General features: G+C 41.1%; 1 protein-coding gene across 2 annotated transcripts in view; it reads right to left on the reverse strand.

Moving 5' to 3' along the window:
* The window catches only part of Rundc3b (RUN domain containing 3B), a 114,042-nt gene that overhangs the window by 24,698 nt on the left and 72,644 nt on the right, over positions 1-16,700 (reverse strand). For both annotated transcript variants that reach the window (XM_021190719.2, XM_021190718.2), the window contains exon 7: positions 5,923-6,091. In XM_021190719.2, coding sequence (XP_021046378.1) covers positions 5,923-6,091 — 169 coding nt within the window. The remainder of the gene's footprint in view (positions 1-5,922; positions 6,092-16,700) is intronic.

The raw sequence follows: 16,700 nt of genomic DNA on the forward strand, positions 1-16,700 counted from the left end.
TATGCACCATGTGCACCCTGGTGCTTGTGAAGGCCAGAAGGAGGTTCCCGATTCCCTGAAACTGAAGTTACAAAGGACTGTGGCCTGCCATGTGGGTGTTGGGAACTGAACCTGGAAGTACTCTGGAAGTGCAGGAAGTAATCTAACCACTGAGCAATCTTTATAGCCCCCTTCCATCCTGTTGCTAATATTCTGGAGTTTTCTGGAGTTCAGGTCCAGGGGCACCAAATTCTCCCTAAAAATCACAAGTTTCGTGACATCTGGCTTGCTTTTCAAGCTATTCAGACAAAGTCAAAGTCTCGTTGAGTTTGTCTTGAACAGTTTTTTGCTCTTCTAATTTGACAGGAAGGCCTGCTTAGTACATATTTCAGCCACACACTCCTGTGTATTTGTAGTTCCTTTTTTGAGAAAGCCATGAGTCTCTTCACTAAAAAGGTGCATATCCTCACACTTAACTTTGGGAAGCAGGATGTTTCAGAAAACTGCAAAACTGCCTGCAAAACTGCCTGCAAAACATGCCTCCCATCCCAGCCGAAAGGTTACCAAATGTTCTTTCATAATGCAAAGAAACTTCCTTGGACAATTTTGAATCTAGATGGACCCAAAGTATCAATGCCTTCCACTTATCTGCAAAAAGTTGTTCAACTTCACAATGCACACACACAGCTTCAAATAGGTAGTTTTGAAATGTGGTGCAGGCAAGAATTGTGTTTCCCACGTCACTGGATCCACAGACATCTGGTCTTACTTTGCTGTTCTCACTTCTGCCACCTCACGGCTAGGGTTTCTTCAAGCAAATACAACTTGGTTTTCTTTCCTTCAAGCAAGCCTGTACCTTTCCTTTCCTTAAAGGAGTTAAGTTTAAATTTATGAACCTGCTTTGAATGCTCCTCATGTTATTAACCCACATACTGTCCTCTGCTAGATTACTGTTGCTGTAGCTAAGATTAGACTTAGGAGGTTTCTAAGTCCTTGCTGAGGTTTTCTTGTTGTTGCTTATTTCTTTGTGTAGCCTTGGCTATCTTGTAATTGGCTCTGTAAACCAAACTGTCCTGGGACTCGGAGATTTGCCTGCGTACACACACACACACACACACACACACACACACACAATTTAAGTGAGTTTACAACTGTGCATGCAGATTACCCCAAGAGACCAGAAGATATGAGATTCCCTGGCACTGGAGTTATAAGTGGCCATGTGCTGCCTGATGTGGGTGCTAGCAACTGAACCTGGAGCTTCTGTAAGCGCAGCAGACATTTTAGACTACTGAGACATCTCTCTAGCCCCTAGAGATATTTTTAAAAATTATTTAATATTTTTATTTATTTAAATGGATGAGTGTTTTGACTGCATGTATGTATGTGTGCTTCATGTGTATGCTTGGTACCCATCGAGGTTAGAAGAAGGCTTCAGATCCATGGAACTGAAGTTACAGATGGTGTGAGTTGCCACGTTGGTGAAAGGAACTAAGCCTTCTGTGAGAGCAACTAGCACTCTAAATACTGAAAAATCTCTGTGGCCCCGAAAACTTTTTTTTTTTTAATTTCAGAAGAATTATATGTAACTTAAGGCAAGAATAGAAATTGGTGGTGGGAGATAGGGTGTGACAGACGCAGGTTGGGGAGGCTCCAGGGAATATATGGGGGTGACTCTAGCTAAAACTTCTAGCAGTAAAAAATATGGAGCCTGAAGTGGCCACCTCCTATATCCAGGCAGGATTCCCAGTGGACGAATAAGAACACCAATCCACTCACAAATACTCTGACCCCATATGTGCCCTACCTACAGGATGTGCAGGGACAAACATGGAACAGAGACTGAGGGAATAGCTGACTAAAAACCAGCCCAACCTGAGACCCATCCCATGGGCAAGAACCAATCTCTGACACTATTAAAGAGACTTTGTTAAGCTTGTAGATAGGAGCCTAGCATAACTGTCCTCTGAGAGGCTTTATCCAATGGCTAACTGAAAATGATGCAGTGACCCCCAGCCAAACATTAGACTGAACTTGGGAAGTCTTGTGGAAGAGTTGGGAAAAGGATTTAGGGAACTGGAGGGGATAGGAACGGCACAGGAAGACCAACAGAGTCAACTAACCTGTACCCTTTGGGGCTCCTAGAGACTTAATCATCTGCCAAAGAGCAAGCATGGGCTGTAACCATCTCCCCTACCCCCATATGTAGCAGATGTGTGTGGCTTAGTCTTCATTCAGGTCTGCCAACAACTGGAAAGGGGGCTGTCCATTTGTCTTTGTTTCCTGCCTGCCCATTCCCCTAACTGGGCTGACTTTTCTGGCCTCAGTGGGAGAGGATGCAGTGAGTTGATGTGCCAGGGTGAGTTGATACCAAGGGGGGGGGCTCCTAATCCTCAAAGGAGAAGTGGAGGGGGCGGGGCTGTGTGAGAGGGGGACACCGAAAAGGGGGGGCTGTAATCAAGACGTAAAGTGAATTCATAAATTAATGAAAATATTCCCAAGCTTCGTTAAAAGTGTCCAGTACATACCTCCTAGCTTTAAACTATATTTCTATTAGAAAATTTACTCTACGCAATTACTATTCAAAATCATATAGATACTGATATTTTAGTATAATAGTTGGAGGCACTGTGCTTTCATCATTTCATCATTTTCAGTTATGAGCTGCTGAGGTCATAGTTTAGCTTTTCCACTTACATCACAGTATGGGATACCATGTTTGTGACATTAACAAACTGCTTCCTTTTTTTAACTTCATGCCTGTTAATAGTAGCTAGTATTATTTGTTCCTGAAGGCTGTTTTCCATAATAAATTTCATACATTTAGTCCATAATAGAATTTCAATCATAGAAAATAATTTTATAAGCAAAACAAGTCTTTATGTATATTTAGTATAAACTATATATAAAAATTTTAAGCATTAGTAATTAAACAATAAACAATCTATTATCTCAATTAATTACCACTATAGTAGGAGCCAGTATACTGATTTCTGTAATCTGAAGGAAGGGCAGTAACTTGACATAAGTGTATGTTGTCTTAAAATACAGCTTAGTTTCCCTGAGTTTTGTCTATACTCTTTTGAAACTTGCTTTTTCATCTACATTGGTGATTTTAGCCAAATCATCCATTTACTTTCAATACTATATATTATTTCATTGTATGAATATTATAATTTAATCCATATCTAATCAATGGCCATTAGAATTATTTCAGAATTCTTTTGTTATTAGCAATAATGCTATGAACACAGTTATATGTTTCCTGGCCCATCTATTCCAGAATTCTGAAGAGGAATAAGCCCAGTGCATTCTTAGAATTCTTAGATGTCTAATTGTTCTTACTACTGCTTTTATATTTTATAGTAATCATATTCCTAACATGTATCATGCTTCTATGACTTCACACAAATAGTAATGATATACTGGCTTCACTTAAATCATTTCTGGTTTGTCTAGTACTAGAAACAGTCACTGTACAGTAGGGAGCACTGTTGTTACAATAGTTGCTAGAGTGTATTCCCAAATCATGAGTCTGAGGAGTTCTTTAGTTAGTACTGGGAAATGATTTTTAAAGGATTATTTAATTTTTCAAAAAAGTGTGAGGGTATCGGTTTTGCTAAGTGATATTTAAAGATATTCTTCATCTGAGTTTCCTATGGCATGGCATTATCCCAGTTATTCTCTAGTAATATTATTGGCAAGGGCTTGGCTACTCTCATTATGCTGCCTATGCTCCTCATTGAAAAAACTGCTTATCTGTGTCTTAACATTTTAGAGGAAATAGTTCTGCTATGGAGTGTTCCAATTCATTGGATGTGGTAAACAATCACCATTTGGTTCTGCTAATCTCTATTTTCTATTTTGCCTCTATAAGTTATTTTATTCTTTCACTTCCTTTGAATTGTCTTTTCTCTGCCTACATTTTAGATAATTATCTTTCTCATTCTGTTCTTTTCTAAGTCCTACAAATCCTGAATAACTGCCTGTTATTCAGGATCTGTTAATTCACATTGTTTCTGGTTATACTAATTTCCAAAAATGAAGAAGGAAAAAACATGAAAAAAATCATTAAGTACTCTTTAAAAGCATTCCTTTTAAATTGTCTAGTGTACCTTTTACTTTGTTATCTTTGGACTCAATTACAAAAGAATTCTGAAATTCTTAAGGAATCATGCCCTTTGTGGTAATATCTCCTGTCTGAATGCTAAATATTGTTACGCTGTTGAGATGGGTATTTTTCCATGTTTGTTATAGTTTTAGTATCGAATGTCTTCTGAAGACTCATTTATTGAAGACGTGGTTCCTGATATAGCCCTGCTCAGGGAATTCTGGATTATGAGGATTTAAACCTCATCAGTGAGTTAATCCACTAGCATACAAGCCAATCAGGTAAGAAAGGTCAGGGGTGACTCAGCAGGTAAAGGTACATTTGCTCAAACCTGGTCACTTACACTCAATCCCTGGAACCCACCGAAGGAGAGAATCTACTCCCTAAACTGTCCTTCGACCTCTGCATCCATGCTTTGACACTTGCATCTTGTGCATTTGCACATGCATGTGTGTATGTTGTGTGTGCATATGTGTAATACACAAAAATAAATAAATAATGAAACTTTTAAAATAAAAATGAAAATTTCCTCTCTACTAAAGCGAGAGAGCACACACTGCTGTGTCCCTCTGGGAGTGGTTTCTTTCCACATCTCTTAGTTCTGTGCCCTTGAGGAAAGCGAGTCTGGACCTTTTCACTCCTTTCCTTCTTTCACTTTGTTCCTGGCAGGTGGTATAGGCATTTGAAATACCCTTAGTGGCTTTGCTCTAAGTAAGATCTGGAGCTAGCACAAGGCCCCTGTAGCTTTATTCTGGAGACACTTGCTCTGCATTCTCCATGGGATGAATGGGGGTACAGATGATGCCACAGGGCCTCAGGATCTCTCCCACATCTGGGGCAGCATGGGTCTGCCATTCATTGCCAATACCCAGGGCTCCTGTGCTTCAATATTTATCTCTTGAGCAGAATCAGCTAACAGTCTTGCAGGGAACAGTACCCAGCTGCCTCCATGTCACAGACAGGCTTCACTTTGAACAGAATTCTCAGTCAGTTTACTTCACACAATCTCCCAGCGGACTAGTCTCCAACTCAAATCAGCATAATTGTGTTTATTGTCAGTTCCTGGAAACAGGGTGCAAGGCACTTTGATTCCCAGAGCAGCAAGCTCAGACAGGACTTTTTTCAAAATAGCTTTCCAAATATATACTGGAAAGTGCAGAGAAATTCTCCAGTGCCAACCCACCCTGTTCAGGCTGGGTCACTGTGTTCCCATTGCACTACTTCTCAGTGCCGGTGTCGAGCTGTGCTCACTGGCTCTCTTCCTCTTTTACTTCAAACTTCTTACACAACCAACGCTGGCAAATTATCCCACTATCAAAGTGCATGGTTTTGTCTAAGTGATGTGTAGGATGCTGAGCTTCACTGTTTTCCTACAGTCACATGCTGAGTAGCTTCTCCCCCAGGGTTTGTTGTTGCTGCTATTTATGGTGCTGGGGACCTATTCCAGTGGTTTGTGCATGCAACACAATGCTCTACCATTAAGCTATCTATCCCTCCTCAGCCCTTTGGTTTTTATTAAAATTGGGTCTTGCTATGTTAAGCTACATAGCAACTCTTAATCCTTCTGTCTTCTCCTGAGTGCTAGGATTAGAGGCTGGTGCCACCACGCCTAGGCTCCTGAGCTATTTTGAGTCTTTTAGTGGGTTTCTGCTGGGTACCTCTAACCTGCTGCCTTGCATCTCTCTTTATTTTTAAATAAGTTTCCAATTCAGACGTAAAAAGAAAGTAGCAATGAGTACACAACTTTCTTTAGTTGAAAGATATTTGAATAAAACAAAATAAAAAGATCTTTGCCATTCCAAAGCAAGTGGATTTTTAGAATTGCTAAGTACCTTCTGCTCCAGGGTAAGTTGGTATTTCTGTCTCACTCTCTTGCACTTGTTGAACCAGGTGTTCTCGTCCAGGATGAGAGGCGGCCCCACATTCTCTGGGGTGCTGCCCTCACTGTCACTGCTCCCGAATGTCCTGAGTTCCTCCTCATCACTGCTGATGCTGTCAGAACTGGGAAGGTCAAAGGTACAAAGAAGACAGTGAAATGGTGATTCTAATTTGATTCTTAACATTCGCACTTCTGTTTACTAAGACTGGTGAACAAACTCAAAAATACTTTGTAGTAAGGGCAGAATTATAACAATTCTGCTTTGAAGACTTAACTGTCTTGGCAAAACACAATCTAGCTTCTTTCACCTATTTTATGACATTATATTTATTGTCACCTATACCCTAAATATTCTATTACATAAGGGACAATAGGAATCAGATTTTTGTCTACATTGTTTACAGCTTTTTCCTCAACAGATAGAACAAGGTCCAGAGCTTAGTAAGCTTTCAACTAACAGTGTTTGTATCTGTTACCAGCCAATGGCCACTTCCCTATTCTCCTCCTTCTGTATATTTACATATGTATTCTACAGTATTACTTCAACTGAATCGCAACGTAACTACACAGGCTGAACTGATCATCTTTTATGAGTCACTCTAAAATATCACTTGTAGTTAAATCAACTGAAAGTCTAAGAACAAGATTTATCAGTTTATCCAAGTCTTCCTTGGATCATATGCATTAATTTGAAAAGTAAACAATTTAAAAATACAATCGGGCAAGGCTTCCAGTGGAGGGATTGGGACACCAATCAACTCAGGAACAAATCCTTCAACTTAAAATTTGTCCTGCCTGAGAAACCTGAGAGGATAAAGGTGACACACAACTTGTGTTAGAATACAGAGCTTGAAAATACTACAGTCAGGCTGGTGAGGTGTTCACCAGGCAAACGCACTGGCCTCCAGGCCTGGTAACCCGAGTTCCGTCTGTAGGACCTTCATGGTGGAAGGGCAGGACCAACAAAGCATCCTCTGACTTCCATGCAAATGCCCAGACCCAAGCAACTGTACTTTCCTCTCTTCCTTTCCTGACCCCAGAGAGAGACAGGATAGATAGATAGATAGATAGATAGATAGATAGATAGATAGATAGATAGATAAATGTGATTAAAAAACCTAAACTATTAACATTTAAAAAGGAAAATGAGAAGTAGCTCTCTTCAATACAGCAGTTCTATTAATAATCAGGAAGATAATTACATAAGGATGTTACAATTCAAATGCTTAATTTCCTAAGTATTTAGAAAATGATTATCCCCAAAAATAGAAAAGGAGGGATGGTAGCAAGAAGTCTCTTTCAGGGGACAGGGAGGAAAAGAAACACTTATAGTCCACAGTGTCACATATACATCCTAACATTTTATCATGAATTCTCTTAAAAATCACATCGAGTACCAGTAGCAAATTCTTTATATAAATATTCATCCAACAAAGGAGGAAGATGAGATTAAGTAGTTTATTCACAGTCATCCTAATAAGAAATGGTGTTATGTAACAGGCTCTTGATATATCTTATTCTCGTTCAATGCTGTGATGACCAAAGCTGCAAATGTTTGCATGGGTTGAATGAGTGGGAAATAAAACAAATAGAACATGGGAAGGTCTGGAGGAGGAAAGGATGGGAAACCGATGTAATTATACTATACAATGTAAAGATAAGTTAACAAGGAAAAAAATTAAATGTGGTATAAGTTGATACGAGACAACTCTGTGATAGCCTGTAAGTTTTGGTAGAGTGCAGTTAATAAATTATAATTCTTTAAGGTATATTTTTAGTTTAAAAGATACAAAAGTTCTTCAAATAGTTTAGTAGAAAATTATATTCAAGATTTTCTAAATGAGACTCTGGAAAGATGGCTTAGTGGTTAAGAGCTCTGGCTGTTCTTCCAGAGACCTAGGCCTCCAGCAGCAATATGACAGTTCACAAGCATCTGTAAGTCTAGTCCCAAGGTCTCTGATGTGCTATTCTGCCCTGAGTTGGCAGTCGTCACATGCTGCACAGGCACACATGCTGGTAATACACCCACACATACAACAGAGATGAATAATAAAAATTATCTCAATATAAATATTTTAAAGAACAAAACATTTTAGGAATTTACACTAAAGAATTAATGGAATTTTAATACAAGAGATTTTTCACTTAATAATACTATTTTGTTATTTACAGTTATTAAAAAGAGGGTAGTGATTATTATCAACTTCTTTATTAGTGAAATTTTAAGTTTAATATGACATATAACAAATCAAATGGACTATAAAATATCTAACCCAATAAGCTTTGATGAAATTTCTATAAGTATTATCTCCTTCAAATTAATATTTTTCATTTTGTAAGTAAACACTGAAAAAATCTAGAAGCTACATTATTTAATTCTTAAAGCATGTCTACTGCACATAGCTAAGCACTATGCTAGGCACTGAGGATGTGTGAATAAAGCAAAACAAAAATCCTTGTCTTTTGTAACTGCAGGAAAGTGGATGCTTTTGGGCGCTCACTTATCAGTGAGTACATACCATGTGTGTTCTTTTGTAATCGAGTTACCTCACTCAGGGTGATATTTTCTAGCTCCATCCATTTGCCTGAAAATTTCATAAATTCATTGTTTTTAATAGCTGAGTAGTACTCCATTGTGTAAATGTACCATATTTTCTGTATCCATTCCTCTGTGAAGGACATCTGGGTTCTTTCCAGCTTCTGGCTATTATAAGTAAGGCTGCTTGCTATGAACATAGTGGAGCATGTGTCCTTATTACATGTTGGAGCATATTCTGGGTATATGACCAGGAGAGGTATTACTGGATCCTCAGGTAGTACTATGTCCAGTTTTCTGAGGAACCACCAGACTGATTTCCAGGGTGGTTGTACTAGTGTGCAATCCCATCAACAATGGAGGAGTATTCTGCTTTCTTCACATGAGTGGGTGGGTTGGGCAACACGCTCATAGAAGCAGAGGGAGAGGGGATAGGATAGTGAGTTTTGGGGGTGGGGGGACCAGGAAAGGGGATAACATTTGAAATGTAAATAAATAAAATACCCAATTAAAAAAAAAAAGTGCTAAAACGAAAGTAGATGCAACAAGAGAGGAGTGAATCATGTTAGGCTAGTTAAGCCAGTTTCAGAGACAGATATTGAAGTGTTTTCTCTCATTTGTGGTTTTAAGAAAATCATATTTGTATATATGGAAACAGAAGAAAAACTGTCTATAGTAAGGAAGGAGCCCACCATTGAACTGATCACGGGGTCCCCAATGGAGGAGTTAGAGAAAGGACTGAAGGAGCTGAAGGGATTAGCAGCCCCAACAGGAAGAACAATAATAACAACCAACCAGATCCCCAGAGCACCCAGGGACTAAACCACTAACCAAGAAGTACACATGGAGGGACCCATGGCTCCAGCTGCATATGTAGCAGAGGATGGCCTTGTCGGGCATCAATGGGAGAAGAGGCCCTTGGTCCTGTGAAGACTTGATGCCCCAGTGAAGGGGAATGTGAGGGCAGGGAGACAAGAGTGGGTGGGTGGGTGGGACACATCCTCATAGAAGCAGGAGGAGGGGGAATGGGATAGGGTTGTGTGTGCGTGTGTGCGTGCGTGCGTGCGTGCGTGTGTGTGTGTGTGTGTGTGTGTGTGTGTGTGTGTGTGTGTGTGTTGGGGGGGATTGGGAAAGGGGATAACATTTGAAATGTAAAAAAATAAAATATCCAATAAAAAAATGACTAAGAAAAAATAAAAGGAGACAAAAGTCTTGGGCAGTAGAGAGGAACAGAGGGTACAGATGTATGCAGGCTACATGTTTAATGTATAATATAAACCTGAATAAAAATATAAAAATTAATTGGCTTTTTGGCAGTTTCTATTCCAGTAGAGGGAAGCAGGCAAGTAATATAACCAATATTAAGCAGAAATGAAGAGTGTGAAAAGGAATCTAGTAAAGGCACCCGGTGGGGGGGAGGTGTTTGGAAGATCAGTGACAGTTCAGTAGTAAGGTGGTATTCAGCAAAGCTTTAATGTAAGCCACAGAGTGTTCGGACACCAGTGTGCTAATCCTCATCGTTAATGGGATTAACAATTGAAATAACTGAAATGAGCTCCATTTCTAAGACTTATTTTTACTGATACCAAATAAGTCACGACTTTCCCCAACTTTACCTTAGGCCCCTTTCTAATTGTCAGTGGAAAGGGTAACTGATGCCTTTTATAAAGCGCTTGGTTTTTTATAAAGAATAATCATGATTGAGAGGAGAAGCTCTGCTTTTTTGTTGTTGTTGTTTTTGTTTTTGTTTTTGTTTTTTCTGGTATACAGACTGTTGGTCTACTTACTCTCTCATCTAAGCCTAGAGAATGGTAAAAGCGAGAACAACCTAGCAACCTCTTTCCTGGGGAGAGGAGGGAAACTCAGACACTGATGGGCAGGAATACCTAGAATGCTCAAGACACAGACCCACTTTGGGGCTCTGTGGGAAGGACGGCAACAGAGGCGTTCACAGAGCAGCCCAGAGTTCCGCCTTTTACTTTGTGTTACACTGAAAGGAGTTAATACAGGTTTTCTAAAGCGGAATAAAATAGGACTCACAGCTCAAAAGAATACTCTGCTGTTTTGTCAAGGATCAACGACAGTAGCCAAAGGGAGATACCATGGAGACCACTGCAAAAATTCAGGTGCAGGTTAAGGTGGAGTTGCTAAGACTTGGCAATGATGTCATGTGGGTAAAAGCACAGAGAACTGAAGCAACAATAAACTTAACGTCCTTATGTTTAAACTGCTGTGATAGGCTGGGGTTGTTGACTTTCTGGATAGACAACCTTGGAGCCTCATTTAAAAGGCTCTATACTGGGGATGAAGGCACCCCAATACCCCTTTTTCTTTACTTATTTGCACTCACAGTTCCTGGCTTATAACTCCCATAGTCCTTGTTTTTTCCTAAGTGATTAGAACAATAAGGTTAATGTTATTTGACCTTTTGTCCTTGGCTCCTGAAGCAGTTTTGGAACAGCTTCAGAGCAGTAAAGATGAAAGGCTGGATTTTAATACTGGAGTGCTGGAAATCTCAGAAAACGGAATCAAGTGTCTGTCGTCCCTGTCTCTTCTTCCTTCTCTCCCTCCTCTTACATCCTGGTCTCATTCACTCTGTTCATCTACTACAGATAGGAAGATAAGGAATGTCTCTCCCTAAGCAGGCCACAGAAGCAAGAGTTATACGGCAACCCTCCCCTGCCTTTTCTATTAGAACTGGTCATCACTCTGACCCTGCCTGATAACATCCTATTTCAGATGAAGGCTTTCACACACCTGGGAGGAAGGAGTGCTTCACAGAGAGGGAAAGTATGCAGACAGCACAGGAATTCAGCTGAGCTATAGGACACCCAGCTGGTATTTGCTGCAGGCTTACACGCTGGTGGAGAGAAATCCCTACATTTCTGGATCATCTGACATGTTCTAGGTTGTGACTGTGTAGTAAGGGAGCTTGCTTTCCAGTTTGTCTTTTGAGCTATGAAGTATGGAAGGATCTAGGAAAGGGATGATGAAGGAGAGGAACAATTGCTGGGACAAAGAAAATAGAAGAGAAAGGATCAGGTAAAGTTCACAGGTCAAAGGCTGGTATTACACAGAAAATAATGTATTAACCATGCTGAGAGGAGCAAGGGAGCAGAGAACTTGGGATGCACTGTGTAGAAAGGGACATTTCATGACATTTGCAATCAGACATGGTCTGACTCAGTAACTCTGTATGTGGAAATATTACTCTTCAGGAAATAAGAATACTTAAGGAAAAGATAATATGCTGAAATCATTCTGATTTAAAGTAAAAACTGAGGCCAGCGAGATGGCTCAGTGGATACTGCACTCACTGCAGAGGTTGAACCTGAATTTAATCCCCATAGCCCACATAGTGGAAGAAAAGAATTGACTTTGGCATGCTGTCTTCCATATGCATGCTATGACATGCATAGCCACACACACATATGCATACCACATGTTCACAGGTATGCATGCACACACATACAAAGTATACAATGATTTTTGAAAATAAGTGCAAAAAACCTAAAGCCATGTGTGGTGCCAAAGCCTGTTATTACACTTTTGTGAGGCTGAGGCGGGATGACTTTGAGCTTGAGGGCAACTTACAGAGTAAGTTCTATACTACCCTTATTAATAATGATTCATTCATTCTCATTCATTCATTCTCTCTCTCTCTCTCTCTCTCTCTCTCTCTCTCTCTCTCTCTCCTAAAAAAGAGATGGAAGGATTAAGAGTTGATGGGGAAAACAGAAAATCTGATTTAAAGTACCAGAAAATAAAAACAATTATTACATATTAAAATTTCAGCATAGAGTATATTCAAGAAAAAGGTGTTTTTTTTCTTGTTCTCCTATACAGTCCAGGATGGCCCTGATTTTGAGATCATCCTACCTCAGTCAGCCACATGCTGAGATCATAGGTGTGGAGCACTACACTCAGTGAGAAAAATGGTTAATGTTATATCAAGTGGCAGTTTGATAAAAACAACTATTTTCTTACTGGTATACAACTTGAAACACTGAATTAAATATGTAATATATTTTAATATTTTTCTATTTACTTCATATTGTAGTTTCAGAAGACTATACCTCCATTTAAAGAGAGGCATTTTAGTTAACATTGTAAAATATTCAACTTTACCAGCAATCGAAACAATATGATATAATTTTTCTCTTATAAAATTTGCCTCACTTTTAATACTTATGTGGAAAGAGTAAGAAGCAGGCATCCTCAAATATACACTGAAGTTGTATGATCTCTCTGAATGGAGAAATTTACAGTATATTTGGAAAACTTTAATAAAGCATATGCTAATTGTCCCAGAAAGCCCTTTGTGGTTTTGTGCACAGCTTTGTGCACTGGGTATTGAGATGCTGATTGCTGTGCCCAGAGATCTGCTTGCAGTCCAGACACCGGCACTCTCAAGTACCTCCCGTCCCAGTGCTGTGTAAGAGCCGTTCTCCATCGCAGCTAAGCTGACCGGCCTATAGCGGGAGGGGAGCTAAGGGGAGACTTCAGAGTGCACCATGAAGGAGCCACCGTGGGGCAGTCACCATCAGAACAGGAATGGAAAAGACCAGGGCAAGACCAGGATGGCAGGTGATGCCATGTGGCTGGAAAGTAGATCAAGCCAGCCTGCTTGCAGTAGCTGAGAACCAGCCTAGCTTAATACCTGAAGATTTTTTTTTCCCTGTGAGTTTTTGCAAATTACACATTTTTAAAAATTATTTATTAGATATTTTCTTCATTTACATTTCAAATGCTATCCTGAATATTCCCTATAACCCCCTCCCTGCTCCCCTGCCCACCCACTCCCACTTCTTGGCCCTGGCATTCCCCTGTATGGGGCATATAAAGTTTGCAAGACCAAGGATGCCTGAAGCTTTTAATAAATATCAGCTCTCTGTGTTATTATTCAAAGCAAAGGAAGGTGTAGAAAAGCATTGAACTTTTATGCTTTGTTAGGAATTCTTTTCATGTAAGAGAAAATCCTGTTTCCATATAAAATGTTAAAAAAATTATAAACTTGTTTGCTATAAAACTGCATGCAGTAATTAATAAATGAACACACTCTAAAAGTCTAACAGGCAAGCATAATTACTAAAATGTTTGCAGTGTAGTAAATGTTGCTATAGAAGCAAGGTTCAGCACATGTGAAGTTGTTCTCATATGGTTTTAAAAGGAGAAAACATTGGGGGTGTGTATTATTTGAATCTCTATTAAGGAAAATATGCCTGTGCCTAGAAAAAAACTGGAAATGTTTCTAACAGCTGTTTCTTGAGGGTAATTAGTGACAGAATCATTCTTTCTACCTTTCTGTCCTTTCATTTTCTTCAGTGAATATGTCTTACTCTCTAACAAACTTAAAGGCAGCATTGTGGAGGCGAGACTCTCACAGCATTAGGGCTTCAATGGAAAGTATCCACACATGCTCCAGTGTGGGCTCTCGCTTTGAAGCTGGCAGCACTGCCTCTGGAGGAGGCAGGCCCTCAGGAGGGTGCGTGGCTGTGGGAGGAGGTTCCTGGGAGTATCTTTGAAGAGTATTCCTCTCTCTCCTCTGCTTCTTCTGTGCCTTTTAGTGAGCGGTGGCTCTGTCACCATGGGGTTATGCTCAAGAGCATGACACCAAAGTACCACATGCTGGATCTTCTAAAACTGACAGCCACATATATCCTTCCTCCTTTGTTTAGGTCAGGAAAATGTGTTTTTTCTTGCCCTGCTATAGAGAGTTCAGGCTGGCCCTGAATTTGAGCTCATCCTATCTCAGCCGGCCACTTGCTGGGATCATTCAGCGTGGAGCACTACACTTTGGGAGAAAAATGGTTAGCAGTTTAAATCAGATATTTAGCCATAAAAACAAGAAAGTAACTAATGTAGATGTCCTTTAAAAATTAAGATCCTTGGGCTAAATTTGGGGATTCTCCTACAGTGAAGAGATATTGGTAACTTAAGACAGTAGTTCCAGACATTTCCATCAGAAGGAAGAGAGGGAGGAGTCAGATAGAAGAGGCCTGGCAGTAGCAAAAAAAGATAGTGCAGCCATGTCTAGTACATTAAAAAAAATTGCCACTGTTAAGTGAGCAATCTAAGCAGAAACCCTCTATGAACTGCACTTTGAGTAAACTCAGAGCAAATATCACAGGACCGTATACTAAAACCAGGCCAACAAAATAATTCTTGTTAGAGAGGAAGTAACTAAGAACTCAGTGAGGGAGAGACCTGACTGGACCCAGAGTCTGAGGGGATATAGATGCAGATTCTAAGCAGCAGCAATCACAACAAAACCCAGGAACCCAAGATTCACCTCCATGACTCAACCCTCAAAGGACAGCTCTGAGGTGGGGCAGGCATTCTCAAATGTGCTCTTACCACACCACCCAGAGGTGTGACCGGCATCTGTGAACTGACCTGTGAAGAAACTATTCGTCATTTGCCAAAGTCAGAAATTCAATCTTTAGAAAGGAGGAGTGTGACAGGCAGCTGGGAGCCCAGGAAGGAAAACTGAGATATGAAACTAAAAGCAGTGGACAAGTTACACTACATCCCATGCTACACCCCATAAGTGGACAGGCTGCACTACATCCCCATGCTATACCCCATCAGTGGACAGGCTGCACTACATCCCCATGCTACACCCCCACTAGTGGACAGGCTGCACTACATCCCCATGCTATACCCCATCAGTGGACAGGCTAAACTACATCCCATGCTATACCCCATCAGTGGACAGGCTGCACTACATCCCCATGCTATACCCCCATCAGTGGACAGGCTGCACTACATCCCATGCTACACCCCATTAGTGGACAGGCTGCACTACATCCCCATGCTACAGCCCATCAGTGGACAGGCTGCACTACATCCCATGCTACACCCCATCAGTGGACAGGCTGCACTACATCCCCGTGCTACACCCCATCAGTGGACAGGCTGCACTACATCGCCATGCTACACCCCCATTAGTGGACAGGCTAAACTACATCCCATGCTACACCCCATCAGTGGACAGGCTGCACTATATCCCCATGCTACACCCCATCAGTGGACAGGCTGCACTACATCCCCATGCTACACCCCATTAGTGGACAGGCTACACTACATCCCATGCTACACCCCATTAGTGGACAGGCTATACTACATCCCCATGCTACACCCCCATCATTGGACAGGATGCACTACTTCTAAGGGGAGATGAAACACCCGTGTATTCTAAGGAAACATGAATTTAAGGCCCATGCCACAGGAGGAAATGCATGCCTAGTACTGCAAATCTGGCCAATAACCCATGACTGGGAACTTACAGATCCCAAGGATAAGGGTATTATTGTTAATTATACTGTTATTTTAGTGCACTGCATGGACATGGTATCAACTTCCTTCTAAATCTGTGCCTCTATACCCATAGGTTGGTGCAGCCCTTGGACTTCACCAGAGAAGTTTCCTGGGGGCTGAGACTCATGGTTGGTCAGTGGTAGAGAATAAGGGTCTGTGGAGTACTTGGTCATAAATGGGACATCTGTATCACACCCTCTATCCACAAGGTTCAGGGATCTCAAGAAAGAGGGTAAAAAGACTGCAAGATGAACGAGATTGGGGAGGACCCAAGCACAACAGTGTCTCCTGGATATGAGAGGACTACTGCGTTCCTGAGCTCACAGCAGCAGCAGTTGCCTGTATAGTCTCAAGCCTGTCAACATTTCAGCCCTCAGGCATAGTTGACTGTTGCTGGGCAAAGACAGGTCAATGTTTAAGGGCATGGTCTCTGGTAAGAGGACCATGTCCAGTAGATGGCTCCACATTTGTGAGCATATGGACAGCACAGAGTAGACTCAGTGGGTTATTAGACTACTAAAGAGGATATGACACTCAATAGGGAAAGGGTAGGGGATGAATGTAGGCGTTAAGGGGAAGGCTGGGGTGACTACGGTCAAAATTAATTGTATTCATGAATGGAATTCTGAAGTGATAAAAATACTATAGTAAAAATAAAGAGAGCGGGACTGGAGAAGAGTCACAGCTTCTGGGAGGGAACCTGTGTCTGGTTCCGGTCATCCAGCGCCTTTCCCTGCCCGAGAAGAGGTGGAGAGGTGTTCGCTGGGGAGTCCCCAGGCCTGATCCGGCTTCCAGCGCCTTTCCCCGCCTGAGGAGGGGTGTCTGCCTGGGAGCAGTCTCCTGGCCTGAGACAGGAGAACTATCTTTGCTCCAGT

The sequence above is a fragment of the Mus pahari genome, chromosome 2 (assembly GCF_900095145.1).
Source record: "Mus pahari chromosome 2, PAHARI_EIJ_v1.1, whole genome shotgun sequence".
Lineage (NCBI taxonomy): Eukaryota > Metazoa > Chordata > Mammalia > Rodentia > Muridae > Mus > Mus pahari.